Consider the following 13,387-nt stretch of genomic DNA (forward strand, 5'->3'; position numbering starts at 1 on the left):
TTAAGCGTGTAACTGGGCAGTAGCAAGTTTTCCCCAGGATCAAGGGCCCTGAAGGTGGAAATCTGCCCCCCACAAGAGCTGTTGCCAGTCAGAGGCCAGTGTCTGTGTATTGCTCGGCAGCGCCATTGGGGGAGGCGGTGGCTCCTGCCGGTAATGCACCCACCTGAGACCCAGGATCTCTGTGGGGCCTATAGGTCGCGGGTAGGTGATGACGCGAGCAGGGTGACCAACCATCTGGATTTTCCCGGGATTATATCGTAAATCGGCATTTTGTCCTGTGTCCTTTTGACCTTTTGTCAGGCCTTCCTGAGATGCGTTTTGTCCAGGGATTCATCCTTCCTGGCAGACTTTGTGTCTGCGCATGTGTCGGCTGCAGCAGGTTGATAGTTACAGAATGAGGCTGTCCAGTGGGTGTTCCTCAACCCAGCTCCCACAGTATGGGCAGCAACCCCCTCCACCCCGCTCCCATGGTCTTTCCAGCATGCACCCCCACCCAGCTCCCACGGTATGGGCAGCAACCCCCTCCACCCCGCTCCCAACATCTTGCCAACAACACCTCCATGGCGAAGTGTCGCTTATCTAATTCCTCCAAAGTTGGGCACCCAAGACAGAAGGTGTGTCATGGGGAGGGGCTGGTTGGCAGCAAGGGCGAGATGGGGGTTGGGGGGGGGAAGGTGGTTCTCAACTGCGCTCCCCTTCTGCCCTTTCCCAAGGTCTCTTGGTCAGGTACTCAGTGTCTGACAATGAGCTCCCCTCCCTGGAAGCCTGCAAGCAAACCCAATAGGATTTGCTTTTGGGGCTCCCTGCACAGTGATTCCCCTCCCGCCGCTGGGCTAATGTCAGTGGTGCCAGGATTTCCTACTAAAGGCCTCAATTGGCAGTGGGGCTGGAAGGCAGGAAGACCACCCATGAACCATTCCGTACCCGAATTAATCTGGTCAGAGGCAGGAAGATGGCGGGGTCCACATCTGTCACCCTCCCATCCAATTAAATGACCCCCCTGCCTCCAAACTTACATTGGGGGAAGGCATTAATTTGCACCCAAAGGGTGGTAGAAGTTTGGAACTCTCTTCTGAAATTGTTGAGTGTTTATCAGCCAAAGATATGAGGAAAAGGCAGGTATATGGTCACACAGATCAGCCATGATATTGAATGGCAGAACGTACTCCAGGGGGAAAAATAGTCTCTTCCTGTTCCAATGTCCAATCTCAATATGTGAGTGCCGGGTCATTATAGTCTAGTCTGATTTTGTCCTCACCCAACACCCAGCAGAACCCTAGTCAGCAATCAGTAGCATGAACGCAAGCTGATTTTTGCACCACTGATTTTAAGGGATCAGCCAGCAGAGTTTATACCGAGAAATAAATATTAAGATAAAAGCAAAATACTGCGGATGCCGGAAATCTGAACCAAAAACAGAAAATGCTGGAAAAACTCAGCGGGTCTGGCAGCATCTGCGGAGAGAGAAACAGAGTTAACGTTTTGAGTCCATATGACCCTTCTTCAGAGCTTTTCCAATAAATATTAAGATCAGGTTTCCCATGGGATTTTCTTTCATCGCTTGATATCTCATTTTAATATACTGTTGAATACATGAACTTAGCAATTAAAAAAGAGCAACCCTCGTTCCACTAGACTAGCTGCATAGAAAAAACAATGAGAACGGGTGGGTGAGTGATGGCCCATTTTAATTAAGAGAGTGAATAATGATTCTAAGGCTTCGCCGATCTACGAGTGAACTGAATCGGTGAACTGATGCAAAAAATGCTCCGTGGACAAATTCAGACCAGCACGGTTCATTTCCCTTGGTGCGCGGTGTGATCCCTGATGACATGGTCCAATATGGATTTCCTCTCTGGTCTAGATCATTTTTTTTTGAGGAGCCAGCGGGTGGAAAGCACCATTAACACCGTCTTCTGAGCCTTCACTGTCCTTTTTGTGCTGTTCAGAGTGGGAGAACTGAAATGCTCACTCGATCTCTTCGGAAGTGAATGTCTGGAAAAAGTGAACCTGGGCAGAATGTTTAAGTTGATGGGCAAGTGCAATCGGCAGGTCCGGGATTGGCCGGGGGAACGGACTGCCGACTGCGATTGGCCCCCCGACCGCAATTTCACGCTGGCTGGCCAATTAACGGTAGCCAGCCAGCGTGAAGCCCGCGCTGAAATGCCCAACCCTGCCAGGGTGGGGGGGGTGGTGGTGGTGGGGGGAGTGGGGGGGAGGAGGAGCAGTGGCAGGAGCAGGGCGGGCGCAGGCAAGCGCTGAATGAAAGCTCCCTGAAGCCAGAGAGCTGCCCCAGGGAGCTAAAGGCTTGAAAAACAGTTAAAGTTTGTAAGGTCAGGAAAAAAATATTTCAGCGTCACCATCAGTCACATGAACAAATACATGATATAAATGCTGTCCATAGATTTTAATTTTTAAAAAAATGTAACAACGGAAGCCTCATCCCCGCCCGTGGATGAGGTCTCATGAAACATGCAAAGTCCGCCCCGCCCACCACGGCCCCCCCAAACCCCACCCCCCCACCGGCCGATTTGTCCGCCCACCAACCGTAAGGTTGGACGGACCACGACAAATCGGAGGCAACGACAGCTATAATGGCCTTAGTAGGCCTCTTAATTGTCGGTGGGCGGGCTTCCGACTTTTGCGTGCGCCCGCCGACTGAAATACCGTGCGAGTGGGAGAAGATGATGGGGCACCCGCCCAACGTCATTCCGCGCCTCTTCACGTCCAATCGGGTCGGGCGCTCGCCTGCCCGCCAACCTCTAAAAACTCTGCCCAATGTGCTTGAATTGATATGTAAACATTCGAGGGACAGCTGAGCACAATCGTCTTTGTCACAAGTGTGACAAAGAGAAGGACACGTTCAAACCAAGCAAGGATGTGGGTCAACTCAAACTCCCATTTGGAGTGGTATCATCCTTCCCTGCAGTTTCTGAATCACAGAGTTGTTGCAGTGCAGAAGGAGGCCATTCGGCCCATTGCGTCCGCACCTGCTCTCCGAGTGAGCAATTCACTTACTGCCGCTCTCCCAGCTTCTCCCCCTAACCCTGCACGTTCTCCCTTTTCATATAACAGTCTAACTCCCTTTTGAATTCCACCACCACACTATCAGGCAGTGCATCCCTCACCTTAATCACTCGCTGTGTGAACCTTCTATTGCCGTCAAGCCCGACAAACATTCCGACAATAGCGGGAGATTCAGTGGCCCAGTCGAAAGCCCATTGACTTTCGGTGGGATTGGGCGGTCCCAGAAGTGAGCGGGGTGGGAAAATCCCATCTCAGGCGATCTCCTAGGGGAGGCAGAAAACCATGCTCAAAGTGCAGGCCAATCTGGGGGGGGGGGGGGGGGGGGGGCAAGAAAAATCTGGAAATTTCCTCTCCAAAAACCCTCTATCATCCATGACCCCCTCACCTCCATATCGCTCTAGCCTGATAATTCTTTGCAGTACCTGTTTCTTGAAAGAGGCGATCCTTGCCCCATCCACAAACTAGTCGGGCTCTCGCTGAAAGGAATTCAGCGAATTGTTGCTCAAAGCACGAGCCAGCATGCTGCTTGTTCTTAATATTCTGCCCAGTCTAGATAAGTAATGATAGCAGAGTCCTTACTTTTGATTTGGAAAGGTAGAATGGTGGTGCGTCACATCTGTGTACATCACAGTGTACCGCTGATAACGCATTAATTTTGGCACAATTCTTTAAACAGTCATATGGCCCAGTCATTACTTTCAGAAAATATATTCTTATAGCCTTAGCCCAGCTTTAATATTTTAGCAAAGGTGGCCAAGCTCTGGAGTTTTGTATAATTCATTGAGCTCTTTAAAATTCCTTTATAAATAGGCTCCCAAGCACTAAAACCATTTGGAAGCAAGACTCAAGCATACTGTGCAATTCAGCGGTGCCACACTCACTGCGACAGTTACTCAGTTTCTAATTAGAAAGAGAACCCATCAGCAAGTTCTCAGTACATCCACAAGCTTGGGTTGCAAGGCTGCCCGTGGAGGTTTTAGTGATACGGTTACCCCCCTCCCCGGTGAGCTGAAATAGGATTCTGGAGACCGCTGTTCAGCCACTGTTGCATTTCTGGTTTGAAAGACGTGGGAAGACTGGAAGAATGGCTAACTCTTCAATTATTCATGCTTTGGAGCGGAGAATACTGCTGCAGAATTTTATGATTGTCTGTGTAAATGTTGCTCTCAGCTATTGCAGATTGCAATAGCATGTACTCCTCTGAATGAACTCCACTTATGATACAAATTTGGTATAATTATTAGCCAGTTGATGGAGTAACTTGATTGGGAATGGCATGAATTGGATAGCTCTTTCAAAGAGCCCACATGGGCGCAATGGGCCAAATGGCCTCCTTCTGTCTTGTATTGTTCCATGAGTCTGACTTTTCAAAAGTAAACCCATTATCTATTTTTTCACACTGACATCTCTGTCCTTGGCCTGCTGCACTGTCCCAGTGAAGCTCAACGCAAGCTTGAGGGACAAAACCTCATCTTTTGACTTGGCACTTTACGGCCTTCCAGATTCAACATTGAGTTCAACAATTTCAGACTGCAAAATCTGTCCCTCAGCTCTCTTTCTTATTCTTTGAATGTCTTGATTTTTCTCTTATTTTCATTTTCAGACAGCAGCACGCCTGTTCTAAGCACATCTTTTAGTTCTTTGTTTCTTGCCCCATCACTGTTTCTTTTGGGCCTGTAAAACTAACTGTTCAGTCATTCAAAAACTCAGCAGGTCTGACAGCATCGGCGGAGGAGAGCACAGTTGACGTTTCGAGTCATCATGACCCTTCAACAGAACTAAGTAAAAATAGGAAAGGGGTGAAATATAAGCTGGTTTAAGGGTGGGGGGGTGGGGGGTGTTGGGACAAGAAGCCAGTGATAGGTGGAGATAACCAAAAGATGTCACAGACAAAAGGACAAAGAGGTGTTGAAGGTGGTGATATTATCTAAAGGAATGTGCTAATTAAGGGTAGAATGCAGGACAGCTTTAGCAAGGTACAGATAGCTCTGGTAGGGGTGGGGTGGGGTGAAGGTTATCTCCATCTATCACTGGCTTCTTGTCCCAACACCGCCCCCCACTTAAACCAGCTTATATTTCACCCCTTTCCTATTTTTACTTAGTTCTGTTGAAGGGTCATGAGGACTCGAAACGTCAACTGTGCTCCACCGATGCTGCCAGACCTGCTGAGTTTTTCCAGATAATTCTGTTTCTGTTTTTGTTTTGGATTTCCAGCATCTGCAGTTCTTTGCTTTTGTTCTGTCATTCAATCTCCCCTGTCTTTCGCCCTGTCACAGATCTTCTTTCGTCCTTGTCCCACCCACCCCTTGCTCGAATCCTATTTCATCTCTAACTTTTTCCTGATCAAATGAAAGGTCAGTGAACTGTTTCTGTCTCTATGGAAGTCGCCTGACCTGCTGAATATTTTCACCATTCTCTGTTTTCATTTCAAGTTTCCAGCATCCTCAATATTCTGCTTTTCAATTAACCGTTTCTCATGTATGCTGACCATGTTTTCGTCAATAATAAATCTACACTGTCATCACCAGCTGTAGTTAGGATATGGATACCAATATTCTATAGGGAAAAGTGCTTAAGCAAATACAATTTAATTTTGTGTAATATACAGCTTGTGTAATACACGGAATTTGTCATCTTTATTAGCACTACTATTTCATCCAGCTCAAAATGCTCCCCCCAGGCAATTCAAGTTTGGAAGGACAAAATAATTAATTTTACTGAGAATTTTTCAAAGTTCAAGTAGACGAGATGTGAGCATTTTTTATCGGAAGTCCTAGCTTCTCTCCATCACTATAGGCATTGGTGGGATCCATCACTGGCTAGGCAAGAGGGGGCATGGGCACCTCAACATCCCTCCATGTGCCCCTTCTCCTCAAGGAGTCAGGGAGAGGTCCTAGGGCACACACACAGGGAGGATGAGTGTCTGCCGGACACCCCTCGGGCCTCCACACAGGACACTCCCAGGGTGTCCAGCTGCTCCAAATCCCCTCTGCCTGTGACCCCCATCCCCTCCAGCCGGTCAGGCCGAGGAGGGTGCATCTGCCCCTAAGCAGGAGATCCTTATCAGGCCGAGGCCCTTGAGGCCTCTGCCTCCAGAGGGCATCCGCCAAGGTCGTCACAGACATCAGGACGTGGCAGTCAGCACGCTGCCTTCACCTCTGCTGCAGATGTCAGGGCTGCACCCAGGCGTCGCTTTAGCATTAGAAAAATTGGGAAATTCTGATATCATTTCAATCACCGTTTGCATCATGCACATTTGTAAATACATTTGCCGTTCATGAGAATGGTCTCGTCATTCGAAAGTGTCATGCATATACATCTATGTACCCTCTGGTTGCCTGGGTGAGTCATGCTGCCATTCGGTGATCGCCTCTCTTCGTGAGCCACACATTCATGTGATGTCTGCCTGACTCATGATAGTCACTCTGCCCTTGTGTTATCTCAGGGAGATGTCTCAAACTCTTTATTGAAGTTTCTGCAAAATGCATTAGGAGCCATTACTCCTGACAAGACAGCAAGGGGTTAGGCCTGCTCAATAGCCTTCAGAGGGATAGCTGCAGCTGTATCTCTTCATTGGGAGTGCCAAAGCACAAGACCTGCAGCCATGATGATCTCTCCAACCATGCATGTATCTCACTGACCGCTGAAGCTTCTCATTGAGGTGGTGACGACTGCATCAAGTCCTTTAGCACAGCGTTCATGCTGTTGTGCCGAATTTCTCTTCCCAGAGCGCACAGATACAGGGTTCCTCACTGACTCTTCCAAAGTCTGGTGAACCATGGGGGTTGAAAGTGCAAGTCCAAATGCTGAACCTGCTCACAATGTCACTGGTTGTAAAGGCCTTTCAGTGCATTGGCATGGCATTTAGGGGCAGGAGGAATGTGCCTGTTTCCTGTTGCCTCCACCTTACTCCTCTTGGAATCTTGTGGCTATCAGTGTGGCACGGGCACATCTTCCACATGGTGCTTCATCGATGGCATCCTGATGTGGAAGCTGACCCTCATCTCCCTCTTCAGTTTCTTGCCCTTCCTGCTTTTCTCATCCCAAGAGTTCTCAGCCTCCTCCACATCTCCCTCTGGCAAGGGATCCCTCCTTAGAAGCGAAAGGTTTCGAAGGGCACAACAGAGGGTGATGTGGGACACCCTCTGTGGAGAATACTGCAGAGCCCCACCTGAGTGGTTCAAACATTGGAAGCACATCTTCAGGATGCCAGTGGTCTGCTCGATGATGGATCATGGGGAGCTATGCACCACATTGTGTCTCTCCTCTGAGGGTAACATGCAGGTGTTGTGAGCCATTGTTTGAGCGGGTACCCCTTATCCCCAAGCAGCCAGCCCTGCAATTGCTAAGGCCCTTTGAATATGTGAGGCACCCAGGAGTGACTCAGGATGTATGGGTCATGGCAACTCCAAGGGTACTTGGCACAAATGTGCATGATGTGTTTCTGATGACTGCAGACCAGTTGAACGTTCAGGGAGTGGAGCCCTTCCCTGTTAATGAACATCAGGGCTGCTGCTATGGAACCCTCAAAGCCATATGTGTGCAATCGATTGCATCCTACACTCTAAGGGAGTCTGAGATAGCTGCAAACCCATGAAATCTAGCATTCTGACTAGCTTCACCGAGTGTGAACTTCACATAGTGATGAGCCTGACTGTAGAGGGCATCTGTCACCTCCTTATTTCCTGCGGTCTGCGAGATGCTGCATAGGTCCCCTTTAGATCCCTGGAATGAACTACGGGCAAAAAGAATTGAGCACAGTGGTGACCTTCAGGGCCACAGGCAGGGGATGTCCACCTAGTCCACAGGGCATTAGATCCTCCTACAGAATGTGGCAGGTATGATCCACCACACCTCTGGACAAGTGCAGATGTGCACAGCATTGTCTTTTGCTCACCTCCAGTTAGGAAAGTCTTCTAGAGTAGACCTTTGTTCACACAAGTCACCTCTGTGGGATGGGTCTGGCCTCCTCATCCTCTGGTTCCTGCTGGGTCTCCCCTGGACCATGGACCTCAGGCAGGATCTCCTCTCAAAGCTGCACTAGACAGATCTGGGCTCTTATTTCCTCCTCCATAGGATCTGTACCATCAAAAAAGCAGCATTGAGCCCAGGCTCCATTATTCAATTCTCCTTTACTCTGTGGGCTGAAAGATGCAACAGATTACTGAATCCTAGGCAAATATAGTAAAGCTCCCACTTGCTAACAGAAAGCCACTGTCATGCCCTGGTGCTGTATCTGTGCTACTAACTTGTTACTGATACAGCCTTGTAGCTGAGGTGCACACTCACAGATCTAGGTGACCAAGGTGCAAACCCTGCTAGTTGACATCTCAATCCCACAGAGGTGGAAGAGGTTTTGATGGATTAATGCAATGCGCCATCTTACCAAAGGCACTCCTGCAATCTCTGATCTGGCACACTGTTTAAGGTTAATTTGCACATGAACAATGACTGGATGCCCTTTGGCCCATTATCCATGCCAATTGGAGAAAGCACATTAGAAGCTTTCATTGACGACCTGTCACATATGCAGCAGTTGTGCCTCCTTAACGGGTGCCTGCATTCTCCATTATCACATTCCTCTCTGTGCCATCCCACCGCACCCACACCCCCAGCCCCACCGGCCACAATGCTGGATTCTGTCTGAGGGTGCAGCCCTGCCTGAGAGCCGCTGCATAGTGATGTCCTCTCAAAGTACAGAGGAACCACCATGAGCAGACCAACCCTACACCCCCACCCAGCGTGGCGTTACACTGCCATCGCTGAGAAACCGGAGCTGCAGCGCTGCAGGCAGGCTCTGAATGTTGCACTCACCTCAAAGTCACGTGCGAAGTGAGGGCTGACCGATGCATGCCACTCATTCCCAGACTGGTCTGAAGATTGGAAGGCGGAAGGTGATTCCTTCGAGTTGTATATTTAATGAGCGTTCATGACATGGGGCAGAAATTTCCCCCCATTTGGGAGGGGGGGGCGGTGGTCGGGCGAGGGCAGGGGTGGGCACGAACTCGACCGGGGACGCGCCGCCATCTTACGTGAGAGGGCCAATTAACGCTCGCCCAGCATGACGCTCGCCCGGAAGCGCCGAGCACTCCCTGTGGTACTCGGGGGTGGGGGGGGGGGCGGGCGGTGTGCCTGAGGGAGATCAGTTTGACATGTGTCATTTAAATAAAGGGAAATAAAAACTCTTAAAACATGTCCCCTCATGTGACACGGTCGCATGAGCTGGGACATGTGAAAGAATTATTTTTAAAACTTTTACTGACTTTTAAAACTCTTCATGAAACCTCGTCCCGCCCGTGGATGAGGTTTCATGAGAAATGCAAGGTCCGCCTGGGCTCTTCACCTGCCCGACCGACCTTAAGGCCGGACGGGCAGCGCTGTTAATTGAATTAATTATGATTTAAATGGCCTTAATCGGCCTTTGACAGTTCGGCGCGGTGAATGTCAGGACACTTGCCCGACATTTTACGCGTTGGCGAGCAGGCCCAGCCACCCCCACTCGCCGACCGGGGAATTCTGCCCACGGTCATATGTGCGAGTGGCGTTCCCAACACTGATCAGCAGGATACCTGACTCACCATCAGCCGCCACGAAAGGGGTGGGCGGAAAATCCCAAACGGTTTTCCCACCGGTGGGAGTCCGATTTTTGGCCCCTCTCCAAATTTCCCGCCCTCGCCCGCCACAAAACCCGGCTGCGGGCGGGGAGGGGGGAAAATTCCTCCAATAAGCTCTGATTCCCTCAGAACAGATGCCACCAGACCTCCTGAGTATTTCCGGCATTCTCTGTTTTTATTTCAGATTTCCATCAGCCTCAGTATTTTGCTTTCGTTTTGGTCCAGAATGAAGTTGTTTGTGTAAACGTACCCCCGCCGTTTCCTTCTGGAATGTAGTGACTCTTCTCTACCTTTACCGTGGCAGCGACACTTCCAAGGCAAATATGGTCTTTCGGCAAAAATCAGGTCGTCCTGAAATCATGAAAGGCGCTATTTAAATGCAAGCCCTTTCTTTTTTAAAACACCGTCACGGAAGTAACTCTTGCCCTTGTTCCCCCGATAGGTTGCTGGACCTCAAGCAGCTGGTGCTTTTAAAGAGAGGCATCGAAAACCAACAGCATTTCGAAAGTTTTACGAAAGGGGTGACTTTCCTGTTGCTATGGAACACGACACAAAGGGAAACCGTATAATCTGGAAGGTTTGTGTGATTTTTAACTTATGCAGCATTCAAGTAGCATTCCCTGCCAGGGACTAACTTTGCTCATCAATTAGTTTGATTAAGTATTTTAGTAAATGGCACTGTAAACACACCCACGAGGCAGCTTTGCCCCATTCTAATGATTAAATTATGTGCTCCGTGAGATGACAGGGTCAGAAGTGCTCTTTGAAAAAGTCTTTTTACCCAGCCATCTATTTCCATTTTTATGAGGATTTGCAAGACTCAGCTGTTCCAACCAGTCTATCATTGATAACTGATACCCGTTAGCCTGAGTTCATTGTCATAACTTCATCCTGCACTGCAGGCCATATCTTTGAATGCAACCTTTAATTAGCTAAATAGCTGGGTCATAATTGTGTACCATCTGTAATCAAGTGTGGAATGTAAATTAAGCTCGGACCGATATTACAGCTCCTTACTTCCTATGTCGGATTGCTAATGTAATCAGTGACAGTCACGTCCCTGTCACTGACTGACCTCCAGTCTGAAATCATTGCGGCTCCTCCATTCTCCCTTGTGAAAGGTTAATTGGTTTAGAAATGAATCGATTAGTTCCAGCCTCTAATGCTGTTATTCAGCTTTTACAAAAAATGGTATAACAGAAATCCCTTTTATTAATCCAATTCAGTTTATTTTCTCTCAACAATTTATATCTAAGTGTCATGACAGGGGACTGCGTTGGAGCATTCTTAAACTGATTAGGAAATTAGAGATTTCATTACTGAGAAAGCTTTTAGAGAAATAGGCAGCTTCCATGTTTTGGAATGCTCGCAAAGTCACAAAGCAATAAATCATAAAGTGGACAATGTATTTCTTCGGAAGCAGGAATTAATGAGAGCTAACATTTCCCAATTTTCCATAAAATACATAAAGATGCTAAATTCAAATTTGAATAATTGACTTTTGGGATGTCACTATTCATAATTTATTCAGCTAACCTTGCATACAAAATATACGGTTAAATAATACAAGTCATAACAACAACTTATATTTATGTAGTATCTTTAAGGTGATACGAAATCCCAAGTCACTTTACAGAAGGCTTTTCCAACATTTTGCGTGGTGGGCTGTGGAGGGGAGGGGCCCACATTTCCACTCTTTTCTCACTCAAGGGGGCGAGAGCAAATTTTGCAAAAATAAGATATAGCACGACATTCAACATGAATTTCAAAAAAACGTGGAGGTCTGACCAAAGGAAACAGCTTGCTGAACAAAAATAAAGCAATGTCAAAGCTATAAATCGATAATTTTAAAAAATAGTCACTAATAAAGATGATCATTAGAGTGTGAGAATGTGAGAGTGAGAGTGAGAATGTGAGAGTGTGAGAGTGTGAGAGTGTGAGAATGTGAGAGTGTGAGAGTGTGAGAATGTGAGAGTGTGAGAGTGTGAGAGTGTGAGAGTGTGAGAATGTGAGAGTGTGAGAGTGTGAGTGTGAGAGTGTGAGAGTGTGAGTGTGAGAATGTGAGAGTGTGAGAGTGTGAGAGTGTGAGAATGTGAGAGTGTGAGAGTGTGAGTGTGAGAGTGTGAGAGTGTGAGAATGTGAGAGTGTGAGAGTGTGAAAATGTGAGTGTGAGAATGTGAGAGTGTGAGAGTGTGGGAGTGTGAGAGTGTGAGAATGTGAAAGTGTGAGAGTGTGGGAATGTGAGAATGTGAGAGTGTGAGAGTGTGAGAGTGTGAGAGTGTGAAAATGTGAGTGTGAGAATGTGAGAGTGTGAGAGTGTGGGAGTGTGAGAGTGTGTGAATGTGTGAGTGTGAGAGTGTGAGAATGTGAGAGTGTGAGAGTGTGAGATTGTGAGGGTGTGAGAGTGTGAAAATGTGAGTGTGAGAATGTGAGAGTGTGGGAGCGTGAGAGTGTGAGAGTGTGAGAGTGTGAGAGTGTGAGAGTGTGAGAATGTGAGAGTGTGCGAGTGTGAGAATGTGAGGGTGTGAGAGTGTGAAAATGTGAGTGTGAGAATGTGAGAGTGTGGGAGCGTGAGAGTGTGAGAGTGTGAGAGTGTGAGAATGTGAGAGAGTGAGACTGTGAGAGTGTGAGAGTGTGGGAGCATGAGAGTGTGAGAATGTGAGAGTGTGCGAGTGTGAGAGAGTGAGAGTATGAGTGTGAGAGTGTGAGAATGTGAGAGTGTGAGAACGTGAGAGTGTAAGAGTATGAGAGTGTGAGAATGTGAGAATGTGAGAGAGTGAGAGTGTGAGAGTGTGAGAATGAGAGAATGTGAGAATGTGAGAGTGTGAGTGTGAGAATGTGAGAATGTGAGAGTGTGAGAGTGTGGGAGTGTGAGAATGTGAGAGTGTGAGTGTGAGAATGTGAGAATGTGAGAGTGTGAGAGTGTGAGAATGTGAGAGTGTGAGAGTGTGAGTGTGAGAATGTGAAAGTGTGAGAGTGTGAGAATGTGAGAATGTGTGAGTGTGAGAGAGTGTGAGAGTGTGAGAGTGTGAGAATGTGAGAATGTGAGTGTGAGTGTGAGAGTGTGAGAATGTGAGAGTGTGAGAGTGTGAGAGTGTGAGAATGTGAGAGTGAGAGAGTGTACGTGTCCAGCTCACTCTTAGTCTCCGTGTACTGACTCACTGACCCGCACACACTGTGGGAGTGTGTATTGGTGTGCAGGGGCATGAGGGTGAATCAGAATCCTATGAGTGGTGGCTGCATTTTACCTGCCCTCGGCAGGTGCAGTTCCAGCAGTGGCACATGTAAAATGGGGCAGGTACCCACCCCACTAGGTTCCCACTCACCCCCGAGCTCATCCCCATAACACGGTGGATGCCAAAATCAGCAGCACACCCACCATCCTCAAATAGGTTATCAAGGGTCCTTGAAGCTTGTTGCCAAGCCTGTTAACCCTGATAATACACTGCCCATGTCATAAAATGTTTGGAGTGGACAGCCGGGCGGGTGTGGTCAGCTGGATCTTTTACCGACTGAGGTTAAAGGGTGGGAAGGAAGGAGGGGTTCGATCTTGGGGGGCTGCTTTTTTGCGGATCATGGGGAGACCCTAATCAGATAAAACACGCCCTTCTTCCTAACGCCCCCAGCATTAAACTGTCCCCAGCCCCACCCCCTTGCCCCCACACCACCACCCCCCCCCCCCAACTCCCTGACCATCTGAAACCCTCCCTGCCCATGAGGGGAGGCTGAGGGGAGTTAGGAAGAAG

General features: G+C 48.3%; 1 protein-coding gene across 1 annotated transcript in view; it reads left to right on the forward strand.

Moving 5' to 3' along the window:
* The window catches only part of LOC121291367 (parkin coregulated gene protein homolog), a 982,704-nt gene that overhangs the window by 82,603 nt on the left and 886,714 nt on the right, over window positions 1-13,387 (forward strand). Inside the window, exon 2 of the mRNA XM_041212445.1 lies at window positions 10,084-10,218. Within this exon, the coding sequence (XP_041068379.1) occupies window positions 10,084-10,218 (135 nt within the window). The remainder of the gene's footprint in view (window positions 1-10,083; window positions 10,219-13,387) is intronic.

This window comes from Carcharodon carcharias, chromosome 19 (assembly GCF_017639515.1).
Source record: "Carcharodon carcharias isolate sCarCar2 chromosome 19, sCarCar2.pri, whole genome shotgun sequence".
NCBI lineage: Eukaryota > Metazoa > Chordata > Chondrichthyes > Lamniformes > Lamnidae > Carcharodon > Carcharodon carcharias.